A 13337-nucleotide genomic window follows, 5' to 3' on the forward strand; every position below is an offset into this window, starting at 1 on the left:
ACCGGATGCCCTTCTTGACGTTGCCCTCCCCATTTGGGGCCGACATGAAGAACCACACTGGTTTGTGCGTCCCCTGTGGCAGGGTTATGTATATTAGATAAAATAGAAAGGTACAATGAACATGATGTAGTGTTGATGATATACAGTATAGTGTGATCGACAGGACAGCTTTGGAAACAAATATAAAAGTAGGAACTGGTCGGTGAGAGGATTACCAACAGTCACGTCACTTACACTCCGTACTTTGGAGAGTTTTAAAGAGCTCTGGACTGGCATTATACGAGATGAAAGTGAATGGGCACAAGAGAGACAAAAGCAAAGCAGAGTAGGACCCACCTCAGAATGAGTGTGTAGAGCTCGTGCCGTGGGAAGGTGAAGAACTCGATGTTCCTTAGCAAGCTGTACAGCAGGGGCACAATGAGATTGATGAGGGACACGACGATTGGCAGGAGTAGAGTGGAGGCCTCTTTGGTCAGATCACTTCTGTTGTTCCACGGGGAAGACTGTGAAATGAAGGAAGATGAACAGGAATGTCAGCTTTCATTGATCGTCACACTACAAAGTGTGCAGGACCGGTGACAATGACAGCCAATCAGGGAGGGGTAAAGTCTGGCGGCTCTTGATGTCTGCTGCATCAGCTGGTGAGTGCGCAGTGACATTAAAGTACACATTTTAGTCAAATAAAACTGTATAATAATAATAATAATAATAACAGTAGTATTCTTTTGCATCCACTGTAGATTTTGTTTCTGTTTTAATCTTTTTTGTGTTTGACCACCAAACGTCGTATCCAATGTTCATCTGTAATCAGAGATACAATATAGGTGTAATGGAGATTGATATCAAATCATACTGTATAGGTTAACCATCTTCTTCATCAATGTCTAACAATTTCTAATTTTAAAATGTTTAACCTGGCAGGGAAGCTGGAGGAGCCAGTTGTTGCTTGGGCACATTTATGTATGGAATTCAAATGAAATGCAATTGGCAATTGGACCCTTACCTAGAAGGGAGGCCAGAATGGTGGAAGGATCAGGGGAGTTCGCCTGTTCAGTAGGTGTATACAGTCACCCGATACACTAGAGGGCAGCATCCATGTGTCACTGCTCCCATTTTACAGGCCACGGGGGGCAGGCTGGGAATTGTAGTCCCATGGGACAGCCATGCTTAGTGTCGTGGATGCCACCAGGGGGACCAACCAGGATTGACCATTTGGGTTTGGCTTTTAAAGGGGCCCAATGCCTCACGTTCGCAGAGCCGGAGAACGGGAGGCAGCGGACAACAGTTGTGTGGAGGAAGAGGAGCTGGGAGGAAGACAAGAAAGATGACAGTTACATCGTCCCTGTATATACAGTGCTGTGTAAGGTATCTGAACGAAATAAAAATCATTACTTTTGAACCTATGGCTGTACGTGGCAGTTGTGTCCGTGATTTGGGGCTCAGAGACGCCCCCCATCTTTCACAGTGTTCATTATGTTGAAATGCAGAACATATGCAGGTGGAACATTTGATTTTGGGACAGTTTTATTGTGCCATCATCAAAGACACATCAACCAAACCATCCATTGCTTTTCACTACGGCTTAAAACGCAACACAAAAGCGCAGTGCATTTTAATTCATTGCACGTGTCACGCATGGGCATCAAAGGATCTCCTTATGGGCTCTGTCGAGGTATGTAATAACCCGCTGGGATGAGAGAGGACGCCGTTGCTAACATCATCATTTCCTTCTTTCCCCTAAGTGCCCATAAACTGCCCAGTCGAGGGTACTTGACTCCACCCCTTCCATAAAAGCCCCGGCTTCCCAGATGGAGGCATCATTTTGGCAAAAGCGAACTGTCAGATAGAACTTCTGTCCCCCAACTTGTGGCTTGAAGCCAAATACTTTATTTTAGTTGCCTTTTGTAGCCCGAAAAACTCCAATTTTTCCTTTTTGCACTTTCTATCACTCCTGCACCTCACCATCAAGGGGACAGCAGCTGATAAAGGCAGACTAGAAATTGCAGTCCCTTGCGGTTCATTGAAATGTGCTTTGGCAATGGTGGTTTGTCTTTCCTGTGATTATTAGGCTCTTTATTTTTTGTGGATTTCTTGGTTTTGTTAACTCTTTGCTAATGTTTACTGGATTGACATTTTGGGACTTGTTCACTTTAGGATTGCCTTTCTGGAAAATCCTTTTTGCCTTCTTTTTTGTTCTTTTGAGCTTTTTGTAGTATTTTCTACATCTTGTAATTAAATTTAATTTTGGATGGGTGGCTGCGGTGGGTTGGCACCCTGCCCAGGATTGGTTCCTGCCTTGTGCCCTGTGTTGGCTGGGATTGGCTCCAGCAGACCCCCGTGACCCTGTGTTCGGATTCAGCGGGTTGGAAAATGGATGGATGGATGGATGGATGGATAGATGGTCTTGCAGCCTTGCAGATTTTTTTTTTCTCCAGCCCTCTGGAGTTTTTTTGGTTTTGTTTTTTCTGTCCTCCCAGCCATTGGTCCTTACTTTATTCTTTGTTACTTACCATTGCCTAATCTTATTTTTGTTTCATAGAAACTTTTGTTTCTTCACTTTGAGCGACACCATTTGTATGAAAATGTGTTGTTGTTGTCACTTTACATGAATCGCATCTTGCTGTTCTTATGTGTTTCTTAATCACAACAAAAACAAAATGGTATTGTAGTAAAATTAAAATATAACAATATTAAAATGAACAAAACTTAAAGAAATAACTATTTCAGTTCTCTATGATTTAAAAACTGTAGTAAATATGGTCAGACAACACAGAAAAAAATTCTAACACTCAGAAAAAAAAATGTTTGGACCAAGTCTGGACCATAAGAGCTTCACGGTCTCACTTACATTGACGTTATAAAGGCACAGGAAGTAGACAGCAGCACTGCAACCAATGGCCAACCCGCTAGAGACAAACCAGGCCAGCAGGTGGCGCCCAAAGCGCTTGATCCGCTCGTCGAAGGTCATGCAGAGTTTCTGCTGCAGGTGTTCAGAGAGCAACTCCTGGAGGCAGAAGAAGAGAAACACAAAGACACACAACGCATCCATCAGAACAAATACAAGACCTCAAGGACATTATTTCTAGATAGATAGATAGATAGATAGATAGATAGATAGATAGATAGATAGATAGATAGATAGATAGATAGATAGATAGATAGATAGATAGATAGATAGATAGATAGATAGATAGATAGATAGATAGATAGATAGATTATTGACAGGAGTCTGCTCAGCGCCCGTCGCTCTGCCATGGATGTCAAACTGTCCAGCTCCGTGCCTACAATAGAGCCTGCCTTCCTCACCAGTTTGTCCAGGCGTGAGGTGTCCCTCTTCTTTATGCTGCCTCCCCAGCACACCACTGCGTAGAAGAGGGCGCTCGCCACAACTGTCTGATAGAACATCTGCAGCATCTTATTGCAGATGTTGAAGGACGCCAGCCTTCTAAGGTAGTATAACCGGCTCTGTCCTTTCTTGCACAGCGTATCAGTATTGGCAGTCCAGTCTAATTTATCATCCAGCTGCACTCCCAGGTATTTATAGGTCTGCACCATCTGCACACAGTCACCTTTGATGATCACTGGGTCTATGAGGGGTCTGGGCCTCCTAAAATCTACCACCAGCTCCTTGGTTTTGCTGGTGTTCAGTTGTAGGTGGTTTGAATTGCACCATTTAACAAAGTCATTGATTAGGTCCCTATACTCCTCCTCCAGCCCATTCCTGATGCAGCCCACGATAGCAGTGTCATCACATGGCAGACTACACATGACTACTGCAATGCGGTGTTCACTGGATGTTCAAACTGTTCTTTATTCAGCCTCCAGTTAATCCAAAATACTGCTGCAAGAATTATTACAAGAACAAGAAAATATGAATACATAACTCCAGTTCTTAAATCCTCACACTGGCTCCCGGTTAAGTTTAGGGCCGATTTCAAAATCCTCCTTTTAACATATAAAGCATTAAATGGCCGAGGTCTGGCTTACTTGTCTGAAATCATCATGACTTACAAACCTGAACGCACATTAAGATCTCAAAATGCCGGTCCGCTTATGATTCCAAGAATTAATAAAATAACGGTGGGAGGTCAAGCTTTTAGTTACAGGGGGCCCCTAAACTGTGGAGTGGTCTGCCTGCTACTGTAAGAGATGCCCCTTCGGTCTCAGCTTTCAAGACTCACTACTTCAGTTTAGCACACCCTGACTAGAGCTGCTGATGAACTATACAGACTGCATCTCTGTTGTTAGTCATTAGCACTAAAACATAAGTAACATGATAGTTCTAATTTGTTACTAACCCTCACCTATTCTGTTTGTCTTCTCGGTACTCAAATGTGGCACTTTATGCCACGGCCCACTTGCTAATGTGAATTTCCCATTGGGATTAATAAAGTATCTATCTATCTATCTATCTATCTATCTATCTATCTATCTATCTATCTATCTATCTATCTATCTATCTATCTATCTATCTATCTATCTATCTATCTATCTATCTATCTATCTATCTATCTATCTATCTATCTATCTATCTATCTATCTATCTATCTATCTATCTATCTAAGTTGTTTTGCCTGCCTAATGTAAAGTCATCCCTGATGGAGGATCACAGGAATCGTGGGAAAGAGGGGTCCTTTCATCGGATTAGCACTATTTCAGCTGTGGAATGGCCAAATAGGAGGCAGCTTGATGAATGAGGTCTCCAGGATTCTACACAAATCCAAATCATATTATGGGATATCATCTACTGTTAAATTCTACTCTGTACTTCTAAAATTTTTATTTTTATACTGTATTGAGGATTTGTTCTGTTCTGTGTATTGTATTGTATTGGTGCTCCTCCTTTTTGACACCCACTGCACACCCAACCTATCTGGTAAGGGGTCTCTCTTTGAACTACCTTTCCGGAGGTTTCTTCCATTTTTTTCCCTAAAAGGGGTTTTTTGGGAGTTTTTTCTTGTCTTCTTAGACAGTCAAGGCTGGGGGCTGTCAAGAGGCACGGCCTGTTAAAGCCCATTGCAGCACTTCGTTTGTGATTTTGGGCTACACAAAAATAAATTGTATTGTATTGTATTGCATGTAGTGACAGAGGCTTCTTAGGACTGGCACAAGGTGACTTTATGCAGAAGATGGGACAGGAGCCCAGGGCAGAGTTTCATATGTGGCAGGCCTGGGAAAGCTGGCATAACTGATGGAAGTTGTCCCTTTGTGTGATGTTGGCAAATTAAGTTCATTAAATCAGTCCCACCAAAGTCTGTTTGGTGCCCTGGGGTTCCTTGATGTGTTGATTGATATTCATAATCATTTTAGGTTTATCCCTTAAAATGTGACTGTTGAAAAAATGAATTACAAAATTAACTTGAAGAAGAGAGAAACAATGAGAAGGAGAAGTGAGAGAAAAGCATGATGTGGTAGCTTCATCTCAGCTTAAGAAAACTAAAGTGGGCCAGGCTGTCCAGGGTTCAGTCAGGGTTTACCCCCAGGCTCAAGTGGCTTTTCTTTATCTTGTTGCTGTTTTTTTATGTGGAGCCACCGGGGTCAAGACCACCTAATGATGAAGCTGGGGAACTGCTATGAGCTGTACTTAAAACAATGGCTTTGGCACTGAGGTGGCGTACGACTTTTTAATTTTGCGTTTTCCTGTCATGTAGGGGTGGAGCCGAATCTGAATATGGTATTGGGATAAGCACAAATAGTGGATTTTTTAGAAATATTGGGGGGCTCTGCCCCCTGCTCGCTTCACTTGCCAACCCCCGGGCGGGCACTACACGGTAGTCACTTCACAGTTGTGCCACTCGCGTATGGGGATGCGGATGTACAATTTAAACAGATTGTTATTTTCATGGGACTTGTTACTTATGCATAATAGAACTAACTATTTTACATTACAGCAAGTAATTAACCACAGTAAAAAATAGTAAAACGTAATAAATTGAAAGAAAATTATGTTTCATGTTGTGTTAGAGATTTTCATTGCGTTATACATTTTCGTTCTGTTTGGCTTTGAAATTAACACACAAATACTTTTTAAACTTACACTTTTACTGTAAAACTTCAGTAAAAACAATTTTTTGAATGAACTTTTCTTTAAAATCGCATTGAATTTTGATTCCGTGTTTGGACTTTCATCGTGACAACGCAACGTATAACTGCCCGCGAGTGAATTTCGTTTCTTTCTCTCTAATAAATAAACCAGCTTTTTCGAATGTTTGTCTCTGTGATTTGTTAATTGTCTTTGTAAAAGCTATTCTAACGGGAAACTGTAAATGTTTTAATACGAATGGCATATCAAGATCTCCTTTGGTGTCTTATGTTAGATGGACTATATTACCTTTCTTGTCGCCTGTAATTGTTCGACCGATTTGGAATACAACTAATCTTGTCCTACTGCACAGCCTGCCACTCAGACATCAATTACACAATTACATCACGATACGTCCTTCTTTACGCAGTAATTCATGCGGAGGAAGACCAGACGCTGTTAACAGTTGTAGATATTCTACGTGATATTGTAAGTTTATGTTTTCATCTTCCACACCATCACCACCAGCTGTTTCAGCAGAGTCTATAGACACGCATTTAACCAATTTGCTGTGTCACTGATCGACAATTTTCCCATTAATTTGTTTGACTTCTTCATTCCTCGGTGCTAGGATTCCCTGTGTACTCATTTTTTCTGTTGATAACCCTTTGGGATAAAGTCTTCAATAAGATCTGGACATGTCTTCTTTTATTGGGAACGTAAAGTGAGGAAAATGTAAAAATTTTTAAGAGCTGAGAGCGCAGGAACTGTGTCTGAGAAAAGCATTCACACGAATGAGAGGCGAGAGGACCACGGGCGTGGGCCGTGAACTGGAAATGGTGGAGAGGAGGGCGGGACTTGAACTAATCTCTTGGTAATAGTCTTGTCTTGTCTCAAGAGTTTCTTTTATAATAGAAAGAATTATTTCGTACAAATTTTTTTTGCCATTTATTTGTATTCGGAAAAAATAACATCAAATCAAATCGTCGCTGTCCGTGTCTGCCTGCTTGTGCTTAAGCTGCTGCCCCGCTGACACAAGCATGTGGTGAAGCTCCGCTTTTGCTTTTTGGAAAACGTTGTACTTCACGAGGCCACTTTATATTTTTCCCCATTGGATACGCAAATATGTGACGCAAATTTTGACCGGCAGCATAATCGGTTAGTTCACCTACACGCTGGTCACCATTTGTGTCACACGGTTGGAAATAGAGCGGTAATTTATTTGTATATTTCCATCCATCCATCCATCCATTTTCCAACCCGCTGAATCCGAACACAGGGTCACGGGGGTCTGCTGGAGCCAATCCCAGCCAACACAGGGCACAAGGCAGGAAACAATCCTGGGCAGGGTGCCAACCCACCGCAGGACACACACAAACACACCCACACACCAAGCACACACTAGGGCCAATTTAGAATTGCCAATCCACCTAACCTGCATGTCTTTGGACTGTGGGAGGAAACCAGAGCGCCCAGAGGAAACCCACACAGACACGGGGAGAACATGCAAACTCCACGCAGGGAGGACCTGGGAAGCGAACCCAGGTCCCCAGGTCTCCCAACTGCGAGGCTGCAGCGCTACCCACTGCGCCACCGTGCCGCCCTATATGTATATTTGCATCTACTTAATTTTTTGTTTTGACTGGGAGGATATTAGCATATATGGTTATACATGTTCGTTGCTGGGTATAACTCAATAAAGTGAATTTAAATTAAAAAAGTCTTCATAATTATTGTATTTTATTCAAGAACACTGTAATAGCCGAACATAAGGCATGTAAATTGAAAAAACTAATCTCATGGGTCATTTATTCTCACTCCTTAAAAAATACAAAATGAACTGAACTTGAACTGAAATTGTGAACTATGAAGGTGAATGTATTTATTTTTAATGTGTGAATTGAACTTTGAGGGAGTCCTTGTGAGGCGTGAACTTGCACAACACTGCATGAGTTGCTGGGAGAGCCGAGCTATTAGCCAAACAAACGAGCAACAAATGGACTGACTGGTCTCCTCTGGCTGGAGGACGCCCTGGAACGCGCCAAATGGAGGAGACATTGCAGACAAGCGGACCCTGCAATCGCGTGGGACTAATGCTAGAAATAAGGAGGTCTTCTCTAGCTGGTCAAATGCCATATGAGGAGCCTGTCTTCAGATAAAATGAGGTTTTATAGCACTGGTTTGTGGATATTTCTAGAAAAAAGAAAGCCATTTCTTACCTTGAGCTGGGTGCTCAGATTCTTTTGTCGACTTCGGACAGCCTTGTCATTGCTGACCCTGAAGTCCCAGCTGAACAGGAGACGTCCGGACCTGCTCAGCTCGCTGGCGGACATGAAATTCTTATGAAACGAACTGGCAGCGCTGTAAAAAAAAAAAAAAAAACAGAAGCAGAAGGAGAGGAGACATCAAAAGAGAGTTGAGACCACCCTGGCCAACGAGGAGAGATATCTACAATCCAGGGGGGCTCACCTGTACACCAGACTGAGGCAGCAGAGCACGAAATAGACGGAGATGGTGAAGAAGTAGGCCAGCTGCATGTCATAGGGGAGCAGGCTGCCAGTGGAGTTACTGGAGCTTCCACCAGTCACAGACTTGTTGGTGTAAAAACCGTAGAACAGGACTGACTGTGTGAAATAACCCTAAGGAGAGACAAGCTTTGGGTGTTAACTCTTGGTGGGCTGAATATTTTCTTCCAAAAATCACAGTTTTTTTGAAAAGCACACCAAGCAACGGCTTCACACATAAATCAACAAAAAACATCTGTTGCTTTACGCGTTCGCCGTCTCTCGTGGCTGTCTTCACGTGGCGCCAACAGCAGCAGTCACAGTGCCAGGAGGTCTGGTTTGTACCCCTTGTCATTGTAAGTGGCAGTCCTCCCAGACAAACCTCTTCAACACCACAATCAGCTGAGGATCAATCAGCTAATGCCGGTACCTGACCTTCACTTACGATCACCGGTATCAACATCAAGGTCTGACAAGTCCGAGTCCAATTCGGCGATAATATGCAAAAACGTCGTCCATGGAGTATATTTTGCTTTACACATTCGCTTTGATCCCTCACCAGACGTCGACGCCATTTTCGCCGTTGTTTGCTCCTCGCTACTCACGCAAGCACAGGGAATCTCGGTCAAACCAACGTAGCTAGTATTCCTTCTAGCAAACAGAGTGAGGTGAGGTTTGTCACTGTTTACAGTTGATTACCACCGTCAGCCCCTGCTGTTGATAAAAGTTGACATCCGCCCTGAAAGATTTAAGTAAACCAGGCAGAAAGTCCACAAGTGTCCTTCACCTCTCTAGAAACGTCATGGTGGGCACAATAGACCAAGATAAGTTCATGTGTCCATTCTTCAGAGGTCCCTCACTTCAAACTCCAATTAAAACTCTAGCTCTTCAGGATGTCCCCAGTCCTCCAGGGCTCTTCTCAAACTGCCGTCTTTTACTTCTCACTAACGCCGTTGTTTGTTTTCACATCTTCATGTCTGAGCTTGAGAAGAGTTGGGGTTTGGAGAGCACCATAGATGAACTGGAATAATCGAATTCCACCTCACCAAAGAATTCCCGAGGAGCACCGGAGTGAAGGTATTATGAAGCTACTGTACGTCCTGAGGTGGTGGGCAGGTAGCCTCAGAACATGGAAAGGATACCTTTGGTATTTTTTTCAAGTCAAAATTATCCCTTTGCAATCCTGGTATATACTCAAGTGGCGGAGCTACATTTCTGGAATTATGGGGGGCTCTTCGCAACCAGCAATGAGATCTGGGCATCCACTGCTATCTTCTATAATCGACCCGTCTCAAGTTGGTCATGATAGACCTGTGTGTCTCTTCTCTACTTTCTATCCAAAACTCTGGAACGTGCCATCTTTATAACCAAGGCTCTTCCTGCTTGACCCCCGTCAGTCAGGACCCTTCATGGAGATGGCTCTACTCAGCATTGACGATACCCTATGGCAGACTGGAGTTACCAACATCCCATCTGTGCTCATCCTGCTAGATTTCTCCTCTGCCTTTGACATGGTCAACCACTTGATCCTCCTTGCCCACCCTCTCTGACCTTGGCATCACTAGGACTGCCATCAGGTGGTTTAAGTCCTAATTCATGGGCAGATCCTACTGTGTGTCCTGGCATGGAGAGATGTCAAGGGTGCACCAGGTGAGCACAGGGGTACTACCATCCAACCCTAGGGTTTCACTTATAAGTGCTATGCTGATGATACACAGCCGTACATGTCATTTCCGCCAGAGGGCCACACGGTACCAACTAGAATCTCTAAATCCCACTCCATGCAAGCACCATGCAAGCATGGGAGTGCCTCAAGGATCAGTGCTGGGACCTTCTCCTTTTCTCTATACTACACCTCACTAGGCCCCATTGTCACTCATATCAGTGCTATGCTGATGACACCAAGCTGTGCATGTCATTCCCTCCAGAGGACCACATGGTATCAGCTAGAATCTCTACATTCTATGCTCTGTCCCATAAAAGTGTAGATGTCAAGAGTGCACCATTCAAGCATGGGGGTGCCCCGAGGATCAGTGCTGGGCCCTCTCTCCTTTTCTCTATACTACACCTCACTAGGCCCCATCATCCTGTTCCATAGTCACTCATTTCAGTGTTATGCTGATGACACAGAGCTGTACCTGAGCTCCAAAGGACCATGTGCTATCAGCTGGAATCTCAGCACGTCTCAGTGATATTGCAACTTGGTTGAAGGAACACCATCTCCAGCTCAACGTGGCCAAGATGGACCATCTGGGTATCCCAGCTCACCCTGTCTCCATTCAGCTTGACTCTGTGTCACTAACACCTGCCAAGTCAGTACACAACCATGACTGATGACCAGCTGTCCTTCAAGGACCAGATTTACTTTGTACAAAATCTGTAAGATCCACCTGTTTCTGATACAGCACAACTCCCGGTCCAGGCTTTTCTTTTGTCATGTCTGAAAAACGGCAGTTGTCTGCTGGCAGGAGAACTGTGTTGTGTCACCAAGCTGCTGCAGATGATTCTGGTATTCAGCCAGCATGTCACTCCTCATTTCAGTATACTGGCTTCCTATAGTGGCACGTATTAAGTTCAAATTCTCGATACTTGCCTACAGAGTGGTCAATGGGTCTGTAGCTACATATATGGAGACACTTGTGAGGTCCTCTGTTCCTTCTCAAACGCTTGGTCATAACACCTCTGCGTGCTTATAAAAACGTAACCCTCCCCTGTTCTCTTTCTCTTGTTGGTACTCAAATGTGCCACTTGGTGCCACTGCCCACCTGCCAAGTTGTTCTGCCTGCCTAAGGTAAAGTCATCTCTGATGGAGGATCACAGGAATCATCGGGTAGAGGGGTCCTTTCATAGGATTGGCTGGTTCAGCTGTGGAATGGCCAATAGGGGGAGGGAGCTTGATGGCTGAGGTCTCCAGGACTCTGAACAAATTCAAATCATATTATGGGATATCTTCTCCTGTTGAATTCTGCTCTGTTCTTGTAATATTTCTATTGTTCTATTATATTGTATTGAGGATGACTTGTGTTCTGTTCAGTGTATTGCATTGTGCTGACCCCCTTTTTTTTTTTTGACACCCACTGCACGCCCAGCCCACCTGATAAGGGGTCTCGCCTCTCTTTGAACTGCCTTTGCTAAGGTTTCTTTCATTTTTTCCCTACAAGGGTCTTTTCTTGTCTTCTTCGAGAGTCAAGGCTGGTGGGCTGTCAAAAGGCAGGGCCTGCTAAAGCCCATTACGGCACTTCTTGTATGATTTTGGGCTACTATACAAAAATAAATGGTATTGTATTGTATAAAATCCCTGTCCAGACTCTCTTCATGTGCAGCTTCTGGCTGGTGGAGCAAACTGCCCACCTCCATTCGAAACTCTGACTCTCTCAATGCGTTCAAGAAGCTTTGTTTGGTGAGTTTCTGTCTAACTGATACTGACTGTTGGCTTTTGTAACTCTGGGTAGCTTTTATTTTCTTCTGAGCCCTTCACTTGTCATGGTCAATTGTCCCCTTTGTCCTATTGCAACTGTCCCCAAACAGGCCCCAGAGAGATGTTACTCAATCATGTTGACCTCTATTTGTATGTCGCTTTGGATAAAAGCGTCTGTCAAAGCCAATAAATGTAAACTGTAAAAGTACCATGGGGTACACGTCCCACCGGAGGTTCTTGCTCGCTGATGTCTTCTCTCTTTTGTCTCTGCCCTCATTTCTTTTCTGCCTTCTCTTCACATCAGCTTTCCCCTAACTGTCCTCCATACCCATTCCCTCATTTGAGCTCTTTTGCCAGGAGCCACAACTCAGTCCAGCTTCTTCCCCATCTTTTACTCCGTCTATAGAGAGTTTATTTCAATAAAAATTCTTGTGTTAGAAAAGTGATAGAATAAAACGGAGGTGAAAACCAGCAGTTAATATACACTGTAAAAAAAAAAGTTAAATTTACAGTAAAAAAAATGGCAACTGTGGTTTCCAGAATTTTACTGTAAGAAAAGGCGATAAAACTTTTAGGTCTACAGTACATTTTAAAAAAAAAAAAAGTTATATTTACAGTAAAAAACTGGCAGCTGTGGTTGCCAGAATTTTACTGTGTTAGAAAAGTGACAGAATAAAACATGTGAATGGAGGAAAAAAACAGCAGTTAATATCCACTGTAAAAAAAAAATGTTAAATTTACGGTAAAAAAATGGCAGCTGTGGTTGCCAGAATTTTACAGTAAAAAAGAAGGCAACAATATTTTTAGGTCTACAGTACAGTTAAAAAAAAGTTATATTTACGGCGATAAACTGGCAGCTGTGTTTGCCAGAATTTTACCGTAAAAAATAAGGGGACAATACTTTTAGGTCTTCATTATAACTTTGTAGTAAATAACTGTCCAATTGAAGTGAACGTTTAATCGTTACCTGAAATCCTTGCACTGTAATAAATATGCCAATCAATAAACCCTTAGAAAATATTGCCAGGATCAAATACCAGTACACAGTTTGCATCAGCAGAGTAACAACAACCAACAGCAAATAAACACGTATCATTTAATTACATATAGTGAAAAGAATTCAATGTTTCAGGAAGTTACGTCATATTGTCTGGTGGAGAAGTAAAGTTTCCTTTTGTGGTGTTTGGTGCCCCACCAGTGTGCCAGCTTATCAAACAGAACCCACCAGAAATCAGCGTCCATCATCTCAAAGCACCTTCAGCACGCAGGGATTAAGAAGTCTGCTAACTTTATTAAGTTGAAGGTAGGCGGGTCACCAGGAACAATACGGGGAAAGGGGGCGTCCTTATGCAAATAGCGTAAATTCGGTGTTACTGAAGCAGCGCTTTACCGT

At 43.2% G+C, this 13337-nt stretch overlaps 1 protein-coding gene across 12 annotated transcripts in view; it reads right to left on the bottom strand.

The window, feature by feature from the left end:
* tmc5 (transmembrane channel like 5) overlaps positions 1 to 13337 on the bottom strand; it is a 107745-nt gene that overhangs the window by 47629 nt on the left and 46779 nt on the right. For all 12 annotated transcript variants that reach the window (XM_051933937.1, XM_051933936.1, XM_051933938.1 and 9 more), the window contains exons 9-12: positions 8492 to 8661; positions 8242 to 8383; positions 2849 to 3004; positions 337 to 503 (exon numbers count right to left, since the gene is read on the bottom strand). In XM_051933937.1, the coding sequence (XP_051789897.1) occupies positions 337 to 503; positions 2849 to 3004; positions 8242 to 8383; positions 8492 to 8661 (635 nt within the window). The remainder of the gene's footprint in view (positions 1 to 336; positions 504 to 2848; positions 3005 to 8241; positions 8384 to 8491; positions 8662 to 13337) is intronic.

The sequence above is a fragment of the Erpetoichthys calabaricus genome, chromosome 11 (assembly GCF_900747795.2).
Source record: "Erpetoichthys calabaricus chromosome 11, fErpCal1.3, whole genome shotgun sequence".
In the NCBI taxonomy this organism is placed as follows: Eukaryota; Metazoa; Chordata; class Cladistia; order Polypteriformes; family Polypteridae; genus Erpetoichthys; species Erpetoichthys calabaricus.